At 45.9% G+C, this 10,707-nt stretch overlaps 1 protein-coding gene across 1 annotated transcript in view; it reads left to right on the forward strand.

The window, feature by feature from the left end:
- Positions 1-10,389, forward strand: part of LOC147736847 (uncharacterized) — a 48,984-nt gene extending 38,595 nt beyond the window's left edge. Inside the window, exons 2-3 of the mRNA XM_086952709.1 lie at positions 9,188-9,569; positions 9,900-10,389. Coding sequence (XP_086808835.1) covers positions 9,188-9,569; positions 9,900-10,389 — 872 coding nt within the window. The remainder of the gene's footprint in view (positions 1-9,187; positions 9,570-9,899) is intronic.
- The last annotated feature ends 318 nt before the right edge of the window (positions 10,390-10,707 follow it).

The raw sequence follows: 10,707 nt of genomic DNA on the forward strand, positions 1-10,707 counted from the left end.
ACGACACATAAGTCATGTGTTACCCTCATGGGGTTGAGGCTATGTGCGTCCCCAGAAGTCCAGGCAAGTGTTCAACCGCAGGGGTTGGTCCCTTGGTTGGAAGGACAGGTTCAGGATCTGCCTGACCTGGAGGGACATCTGTAACCAGTGTCTTGACCAGTTTGGCTTTCAGGGGTACCGCTCCAGTTGGGAGGGTGCAGAACTCTGGAAGGGGGTGCAGAAGGAGGGAGCCCTTGCCTCTGACCCCGGTGCAACCTGAGGGTTTAGACCCTAGGTTTGGAGACCAGTTGCTGGAGAGAGGTCCTGAACTGGTGGGAGAGTTGTGTTCTGGGGGGGCCTCTCAAAGGAGGAGAGTGCTGAACCCTAGTAGGAGAGGTAGGGGGAGGAGAGCCTCGCCCGTGACTTCTGGTCAGCCTGAGGGTGCTGACCCTAAGCTGGAGGATCAGTGTCAGTCTAGAACTGCCCTTATGAGGGGAAGAGTGGAGAATGGGTACTATGTGCCAGGGGCAACTACCCCCACTCTGTGGATAGGCAAGGACCAGTGGCTTCTGGGTGGCCTAGGGCCGGGTCCTGGCCGCGGGCAGCTAGGAAGTACCAGTGGGGTAGCCTAGTTGGTCATGAGAGTTTTTACAAAGGGTACCACATGGGTTCACAGTGGCGTAGAACAGGAGGGTGTCCTAAGGCCAACAGAAACAAATTCAGCAGTAATAGGAAGGGTGAAGGCACCAGTTTGGGGTTGACCATGTAGAGAGGGCAATGCCTACCAAATTCAATAGCTGTTTTCTTCAGTGCAACTAACAAGCTTATTCTTGCAGTAGTCGCATCGATCCTTCATGAGTGACTTCCAAGGTATATCATTGATAAGGACGTAAGCGCTGGAGAGATGAGTTAAAGGCCGGCGTAGAAAGTTGAGTTCTGACGCACACGCAGTGTAATCAAGATGTGTTCAACTACTCTCCACGTGTGGCTTGGTTATTGGTGAGTACCAGGGCTGGCAGTATACTATAACTGGTGACAAGATAGGGGATACGAAGCCCGTACACTAAAAGCGCTCTTACAGAGAGTTTGCCGTGGTCCAGCACACTGCTCGTGTGTGCCACATGTGCCTCAGTTGAAGTGCAGAATCAATGCTGGCACTGATGGAGTCTCAGTGCAATGCCAGCCTGAATAAAATGCTTAAGGATAAAGACAGCGACACTGAAAGTCTACATGTCGCTGGACAGGAACTGAACGAAACAGCTTCTAATGGAATATATGGCGCCATTACGCAAATTAATACCATTACGCTATGTGGAGTAAGAAAACTAAAGGTGGACAAGGAAAGCACGCAGAAATAGTTCAGTACACATTACACTGAAATTCACATGCTATGAAGCAGAGATTAACCAGGTGTTTATGAAGAAACAATTAAGCACAAAATCGACCAGTGTTATCTGCTTTCATGTACTTGTAGTGTACAAAGATTTATCTCCTTCTCTAAACCATCAACAAATCATAGTCTCAAAACATGCTGTAGAGCAGTACCAGAAAGCGGGTTGGGTTGGGTTTGCCGAGTTTCCCCAGACGAAGCGGCCCACCACCAAAGCTGCTGCATAAGGGGCCCAGTACAACTCCATAGACAGCCATAACATACAGAGCTCCGATGGAGAGCCAGGACGAGATCCAAGCTCCAAAAGTAATTAAGGCTGACCTCAAAGCCAGCACATCACGAGGCGCTAGAAAAGCTCTGTCTGATCAAGTTCCACAGGGAGTGCCTGAGAGACCACTACTGTCCTCCAATGTATATACGGCTGCTGCATTCTTAATTCCGCCAACTGTGTTTGATATTGCAAAAAAACAGAATATTGGTGATAGATGGATGGATAGAGACTATTGAAGAGTTCATAGATGCAATAGATGAAAAAGAGTATAAAGTATCTTGAGAAACATATCCGGTGAAGGAGGAAAGAAGCCATGAAAAAGAATTTACAAGAAGGTGAAAAGACATATGATCAAATCGAAAAGGCCTTTAATGTCAAGTTTAAGCCAGTGCCAAATGTGAATTATAAAAGATATATATTCATCCAGAGACCAGGTTAGACCCTTGATGAGTGTGTTTAAAGACTGGATGTTTGGTAAAGCACTGTAAATTCAATTAATTTATGATGAGGAGGCTACCCTCCTCAGAGTGATCAATGGATGTCTGTCGTAAGCATTTCAACGACGAATGCTGATGGAAACTGAGCTTGTATCAAGTCCTCAAGGCTGCTTGCGCTGACTAGCTTACATATCGCCAAGTGACTGACATGGAGCCGTAGGTGCCCAAAGTGCATCGGTCATGAGCATGAAAAGTAAGCCAAGGTACAAGGCAGAGGGACACAAGATCCTGTCTCCACAGAAAAACAAAACGTGTTACAGATACGGGCTGTCATTTCCACACGAAGGTAAATGTCCCCCCATTGGACAGATATACATAGACTGTGGTAAAGCGAATCATTTCGTGACGACTTGCAAAGCGAAGATAAAAGTAAGTGTGTTGCAGCGTGAAGACAAAATGGCCGACCAAACGCTACATCAGTGACATTCGATGTACTCCCACAAGGCTAAGCGGTCACACCAATTGAGGCAAATAGACGCAAAATGATTGTGTCTAAATCATCGAGAAAGAATTCCTCTGGGTGTGTTTACAATTAAATGGACTATGACAATTGTGCAATATTAATGTTTACTGCAAAAAGGCATGCACATTTGGGGCTAGTCGAATGTGAGAAAAAATCCAAAGTGAAGACAATTCAACATGAAGACAGCTGTGCGTCGATAAATATTATGCCTCTGGAGATGTATCACGAATTATCTCCGGTACCACAACTTTACGAATTCAAAGACTAAAATATACTCATTGACTGCCTCAACGCTCTTCAAAAGTCAAATAAAAAATTTGTAGCCACGATGAAACTTAAGAAAACTGTGGTGAATGCACCTATTCATGTACTTCAAGGAACAGCTTCAAGTGTTTGCTGAGTTTCCATAGTGCTGCTGATATGGGACTGATATCAGTGAACTACACTATGAATGCTCATCGTGAAATTGTAAGTCAATTTCCTTCATTATTTCATGGGTCGGGAAAATCCAAACATTCTATTTTGCGCACACCGAGGAAGGAGTGGGGCGTGGGGCTTCCCGACATTCAATTGTATTACAAAGCAGCGCAACTCTGAGTATCGGTAGAATGGACACAACACGAGTCAGAAAAACACTGGTTACATATGGATCGGAGCGTTGCAGGGAGGACGATTTGGGATTTGGTATGGAGGCCCAAGAGTGACAGGCCTAAAAAAAATTATATCAGCACCCCCACCCGCACTACTTTGAAGGTTTGGGACTCGGTTTCCAAGGATGACAGGTGGACTACCTTTCCCTCCCCTTTTACGCCAATACACTTCAATCCTGCTTTCCCCCCAGCGCTAGAAGAGGGTCCCTTTGAGGCTTGGAAGAAGGGAGGCTGCCTTGCATTAACACATCTCTTCCATAACTTCGATCCGCTCACCTTTGACAATTGTAGGGGGAACTATGGGGTTGGGGACAATGAACGGTATCATCACGCACAACTACTTCACTGGGCACTATCTCCTCAGGTGAGAGACGCAGCTACACGGCCCCTCACGAAATTTGAGGCCTTTCTCACCAAGACCTCCTCCATGAAGGGTGTCATCTCCTTCATATACGGGTTCTTACTTTCCACTGTGATTTCTCCTAGACCCCGATACATGTCCATGTGGGAGGGAGTCCTTCGACAAGAAATCACCGACGAGGAGTGGACGTATTTATGGTCAGATATTGCACAGTTTAATCACTCCTTGGAACTTAGGGAGGTGCACATGAAAACCATGATTGATTGCTACCTATACCCAGCCAAGCTGAGACAGATATTCCCTGGTACCTCTGACAGATGCTGGAGGGGATGTGGGCGACTAGGGGACTTTCACCATATCTGGTGGGACTGCCCCAGCATCCGTCCATTCTGGGAGGAAATTCTTGCCCATATTAAAGAGATGCTGGGTTACTCCATCCCAACATCGATGGCTACTATCCTACTAGGTCTCCGTGATCCAAGTCTCGAACATCAGACTAAGGCAGATAAAAAAGATTGTGTGGCTCTGCATTGGGGCGGCCAAGCTCACCCTGGCTGCGGCGTGGAAAAGGAAGGAGGATCCGGCCACCTCCCTCTGGCATTCGCGCCTATGGAAGCTACTGAGTCTAGAGCGGATGGCTGACATCTTTAGGGATGATTTTAAGAACTTTGAATTCCACTGGGGCCCATTGGTCGCTTTTCTTTCCAAGGGTCTTCCGTCTGCAGTGTGTCCTGCTAGTGTTAGAGCCCTCCACCTCTTCCAGCTATGAATCCCTGGCAATATGTGTACTTGACCTCCGTCTTTTTTAAGTTGCTACCACCACTGGGGAGGGGGGAGGGTTTTGGGTGGAGAGGGGGTTCCATATGTTGTTGTTGTTTGTGTGTTTGTTCCTTCTTATCATTTCTTTTACGACAATGCCCACAAGGGAAACTACTTGGTGACGCACTCCGATTGACATTCCGCAATGCGGTGGCTATTCATTTTAGCCTTGGGACTGTAGGCCACTATACGAGCCGCCGGGAGTGCGATTGCCTTGAGCCTTCGCAACTTCTCCTCTTCATTTGGCAGGTCGCATGGTATACCCCGTTTCTGTCAGAAGCTGTATCCTTCAGAGAGCTAGCTTGTGTGATAGGGGTCCTGCTTATTTAGGGTTTTGTTTTGCTCCACCATGTTGCATTTGGGCGTTTTGGTTTAATTGCTACCCCCGAGCGTGTGAAGATGAGCGGGATTGTCACATGTTTCTGTTTTAAATAATAATAAACATAACTTTGACAAAAAAAACATAGACGAGTTGCGTTTCACTTACAAGAAGCTGTTGGAAAGAAACTTCATTTTTTACTTATACATGACATCATTGAAAGCTCCATTGGTCCGACACCATGGCTTTCTCCCAATGTAACAGTGCCTAAAAGAGGCAGGGAAGGAGCTGTACGCATAAGTGTTGACATGCGTCAGGCCAACAAGACAACTGAGCGAGAGAAACCTCACAGTCCGCACATTGCTGATATAACAACTGAATTGAATGGCGCAGAGTTTTTCTCTCGACTCAACCTAAATAAAGGATCTTACCAATTGGCACTTGAAGAAAAATCCAGGTACGTTGCAACCTTTTCTACGCATATTGGTTTGTTTTGCTACAAGCGATTGAGTTTTGGTATATCCTCTGCTGCAGAACTTTTCCAAGTCGTCATTTGACTTATCATATAGCCTGTAGTAAATGCATTTAACTATAGTGATATATTGGTATTATGGGGCTGCACAGAAAGAGCATTACAAAACTCTCATGCAAGTATATCATTTGCTGAATGATGCAGCCTTAACTCTGAATGCTGACAAATGTGAATTGCACAAGAAAAGCTTGAAATTCTTCAGCCATGTCTTTTGTGATGGGGGTATGAAACCTGATCCAGCTAGCGTGCAAGCATTGTCTACTGCAAATCCCCCACAATGCATTTCTATGATACAGTCATTTCTTGGAAAGGTCAATTACTGTTCTAGATACATACAAGACTTTGCTATGGTCATTGCACCAGAACTAACCAAAAAGTGTGTGTCTTTTCATTGGTCACGTGAGTGTGAGAAGAGCATCCAAAAAATCAAACAAGCCATTGAGAGCGCCATTGAAATGCCCGACTTTGATCTCAAACTCCATACAGAGGTTGTAGTTGATGCTAGCCTTGTAGGGTTTGGCGCAATCCTTGCACAGCACAAGGGACCGCAAACTGCCTGGAGACATATCGTGGTACATGCCAATAAGAGCCAGTCACAAACTGAACGTGCATACTCGCACCCTGAGAAAGAAAGTGTGGCACTGGTTTGGGCTTGTGAATAATTTCCATGTGTTTGTGTATGGAAAGCCCTTCACATTAGTGGCTGATCCCCAAGCATTGTAAATGGTATTTGGGAATCCCACAGCAAAAATGCCTCCTCGAATTGAGCATTGGGGTTTGAGGTCACAAGAATTACAACTAAAAGATTCTTCATCGTCCAGGGAAAGATCAGAAACTGGCTGATTATGCCCTGGTACCCCATGTAAGACAGTGGAGGATTACATCCAATTTATTGTGAAATCGAGTACACCAACTGCCATGTCTTTAGAGCAAATTGCAACTGCCACGAGCTAAGGTTGTGGCATGTCAAGATTAAAAGTTGTGGAACCAGTATTCTAGACCTCTCACTAATGACAGCGAGTATATGAAGTTCAGAAATGTAAGAGATGAACTTTCAGTAACGCAGGAAGGCCTCATTCTGCAAGGTACACAGATTGTTATTCACCAAAGTCTCTGACAACAAGTAGTCGAATCTGCCCAAAAAGGAGATCGAGGAATAGTTGCCACTAAGAGAGCTCTCCGTGATCGAGTCTGGTTTCCGTATCTTGACAAAAGGGTCAAAAAAGAATTGAAGACTTGTCACATATGCAACTGTCTTTCATCTCAAGTTAGTCAGCAACCTTCGATTATGTCAGAATTGCCCCATCATGCTTGGGAGAGAATTGCTATTGATTTTATATGGCCCTCCAGAGACTGGACATCATCTTCTAGTTATTGTTGATCAATACTCACATTTTTCATTGGTAGAAGACCTTTCATCCACTACACATGAGCAGGGTTATTCAAAACCTAGATGGCATCTTTGTGTCATGACTTGTACCTGCAATCTTAAAATCTGACAACGACCCACCTTTTAATAGTCGAGAATTCAAAAACGTTCTAAATCACCGCAATATGAAGCATCAAAAAAGCACTCCCCTTTGACCCCAGGCCAATGATCTGTTAGAACGCCTCATGAGTACTCTAAAGAAAGCTGTTCAGTATTCTACATTGGGGAAGCTCGACCTCGAAGGTGTTTTGAACACTATTCTTTGAGGTTACTGTTTGACCCCCTCACTCAACCACAGAGGAAACCCCTGGAACTATCATGTTTGGAAGAGTCATGACAACCAAGCTTTCCCAATGGGGGGGGGGGGGCTGGGTGTGACAGGGGATACATCTGCATTCATCTGCACCCTGAATTTGAATAGGTTGTGTCCTGCCCTCCCTCAAAGGGCTGATTTACCCCCTACTGATCGTCTGGAGCCAGGAATGGGCTGCAAGGGATTGTTGCACACTTCTGAGGGTTCCTTTGAAGTCACCCGTTCATCAAAGACATTTTTGAGTATATGTACTCGAGCTCTGATCACATGGTTTTAGACACTGCTTTGGACTTGTAGCCAGACATTGTTGGCTCTACAAACTGCGCATTGTCATGAGGACTGCTGTGCTGCCAGGAGCAACCACCATTTCAACTAACTGCCTTGTTGTGTTGACCTGCTGCTACTGGGCTGCAGGACGGACTACCAATTTGCAACCTAACTGTATGTGCTGTCTGCTGCCTGCCACCTCCTTTTGTGCCCCGAAGTGCTCTCCAAAGGCTTGTTTACTTGCCCTCTGTTCTCTCGAGATCTCAGGTCCATCAAAGACCTTGTTGCCTCTTTTCTCCAAGACTTCTGCTGGGTGAGCCCATTTTACAAGGGCTAGCATGTCACCAGTGCTCCATTCTGCACCAAGGTAAAACTTTGTGCATTACAGGACAGTGCACCATGGGACTACAGTGCAGCGCTCTGACCAGGGGAGTGCCTTTGTGCATTCTAGGGAAGTGTTCCATGTTTTACAAACCAGCATGTGGTGAGCGTTTTTTCTCTAGCTTGAACAGCGTTGTTTCGCCTGGAGGCATTACCAGAGAAACAAACACGTCCTTGAGCATCGTGCTCACTGCAGCTGAATTGTATTGTGACCCTCACTGGCAAGATATCGCCACCATCAGATGCCACCAAGAACAAACTGGTGCGGCCCCTCTGGCCGTGAGACTTGAGGAACAGAACCCTGAAGACGTGTACTGCTCTGAGGTGGTACAGTGCAGCGTCTAAGGCTGTAGACCTAAAGGAGCTGCACAAAGCCTACAAGGCAGGCCTTTCGACGACACGTTGTTCTGTAAAATGTAGCGGGCCAGCATTCTGAGGCTCATTCCAGCCAGCCTCGCCCTCTGGTTTTAACGCGTATACTGCACGAAGCTCTCCACGTTGGGTCCCACTCCCGAGACATGACAACATTGTTAGCAAGTTACAGATGCCCTGAGGACAGTGACCCTGCACCCACAAAGGTACTGTGAGGCGGGTTGAGTCGAGCAGAGTGGTAAAGCCGCCCTGCTCTCCTTCACGGGTGGCTTGGTTTCCCTTGGGTAAAGAGACGCGATTCAAGCCTCGCCGGCTGGCTCCAAATTCGCAAGAGCGCGAGGGGCATTTCTTGTTCAGCATTGTCTCTGCTCTGGAGATGACCGCAAGAATGGCGCAGGGCCGTCCATAGAGGAGAACTGCTGGAAGACTCAAGCTAAATTACTTTTTAGCATTTAGTAGGTGCTCCTGCGCCGTACGTTTGGTTTCTAAATGCAATCACGTCAACCACGTTCACTACAGTTACCGTATGAAATGTAATAGGAGCTCAGGTGCGCTGTGACCTATGTTTTCATAGTAATTTGTGTTTTTCTCTGTCAAACCTGCATTATTTACGTGAACGGTGTGATTTAAGTCATTTTGGTCTTGTTTGATGTACAATATAGAATTTATTTTTACATAATCCTGCATGGATTCCCTTATGTGGTTTACTCACTGTGTTGCTGCACGAGTGTGTTGCACAAATGCTCTGCACATTGCCTCTTTAAACTAGCCTGACTGCTCTGCGCCAAGCTACTAGAGGGTGAGCGCAGGTTATCTCAGGTGTGTATTTGGCTTACACTGACTAGAGTGGTGGATTCTGCCCGCCTTAGGTGCCTACCCTAGCCAACCAGAAACTCCATGTCGAACAGTGGTTCTTGTGAATCACTTGATTTCCCAGCATGCTCCTGCTGCAGGACCAGGTCAATGCACTTTATGTAGGAGGACTAGCCTCCATTTGTGTCTCAAAGGGAAGTGTGACTCTTTTTCCTAGAACTTAAATTTTTTTCCCCTGAATTGTAACTGTTCACTTCTCCATTTATATTAAGGCAGCTTTTTTAAGAAATATTTTCTTCATGTAATTTTCAATGTTTTTTCTATTTTGCAGAACAACAATCACATCTAGAAAATATGAATGGGAAAGAAAGCCATAAAGGTTCCGGAGGCAAGATGAATTTTACTAAAAATATCTACTTAAGGAAACGGCGCAGAATGCACATGAAGGAGAGACACTTTGCTTGTAATGTGTGTGACAAAGAATTTATCAATGAGACACTTTTTGTGAGGCACAAAAAAAGACACACCAGCCTCAGGCCATATCCCTGCGAAACGTGTAAAAAGTGTTTCACTCAAAAGGCAACATGTTTACAGCATCAAAGAACACACACAGGTGAGAGGCCTTATCACTGCACAGTGTGTTCCAAGCGCTTTGCTAATAAGAAAGGCCTTTTACGGCATCATAGTGTACACACAGGAGAGAGGCCTCATCAAAGCGTACACACAGGAGAGAGGCCTCATCAAAGCGTACACACAGGAGAGAGGCCTCATCAAAGCGTACACACAAGAGAGAGGCCTCATCAAAGCGTACACACAGGAGAGAGGCCTCATCAAAGCGTACACAAAAGAGAGAGGCCTCATCAAAGCGTACACACAAGAGAGAGGCCTCATCAAAGCGTACACACAGGAGAGAGGCCTCATCAAAGCGTACACACAGGAGAGAGGCCTCATCAAAGCGTACACACAAGAGAGAGGCCTCATCAAAGCGTACACACAGGAGAGAGGCCTCATCAACGCATACACACAGGAGAAAAGCCTTATCGCTGCACCTTGTGTGAGAAGAGCTTCAATCAAAAGGGAAATCTACTAAATCACCAAAGAAAACACACAGGGGAGAAACCTTATCACTGCACTGTGTGTTCCAAGCGCTTTTCCCAGAACAGAGGCCTTATACGGCATCAAAGAGTACACACAGGAGAGAAGCGTTATCACTGCACTGAGTGTTCAAAGCGCTTTTCTAATAAGTCGACCCTTGTACAGCATCAAAGAGTACACACAGGAGAGTGGCCTCATCACTGCACAGTGTGTTCCAAAACCTTTTCTCAGAAGGGGAACCTTGTACTGCATCAAAGAACACACACAGGAGAGAAGCCTTATCACTGCACAGTGTGTTGCAAAACCTTTTCTCAGAAGGGGAACCTTGTACTGCATCAAAGAACACACACAGGAGAGAAGCCTTATCACTGCACAGTGTGTTCCAAAACCTTTTCTCGTAAGGCACACCTTGTACTGCATCAAAGAACTCACACATGAGAGCGGCCTTATCACTGCACAGTGTGTTCCACGCGCTTTGCTCAGAAGTGGAACCTTGTACTGCATCAAAGAACACACACAGGAGAGCACCAAATAATACACATTAAACTGAACCCTATCACTGAACAGTTTATGCCAGGAACTTCACTCAAAATGAACGTTTCTACAACACCAATTAATACAAACAAGATAGATCCATTTTCACTGTAACAATCATATGTCCTGCTTACCCCAAAGTAAGTTTTACTGGAATGTTGTAACTTAGCGAGGGCTTATAGTCATAAATTCCTAATGGCCAGTGTTCCCTGTAGGGAGCGT

The sequence above is a fragment of the Lissotriton vulgaris genome, chromosome 1_2 (assembly GCF_964263255.1).
Source record: "Lissotriton vulgaris chromosome 1_2, aLisVul1.2, whole genome shotgun sequence".
In the NCBI taxonomy this organism is placed as follows: domain Eukaryota; kingdom Metazoa; phylum Chordata; class Amphibia; order Caudata; family Salamandridae; genus Lissotriton; species Lissotriton vulgaris.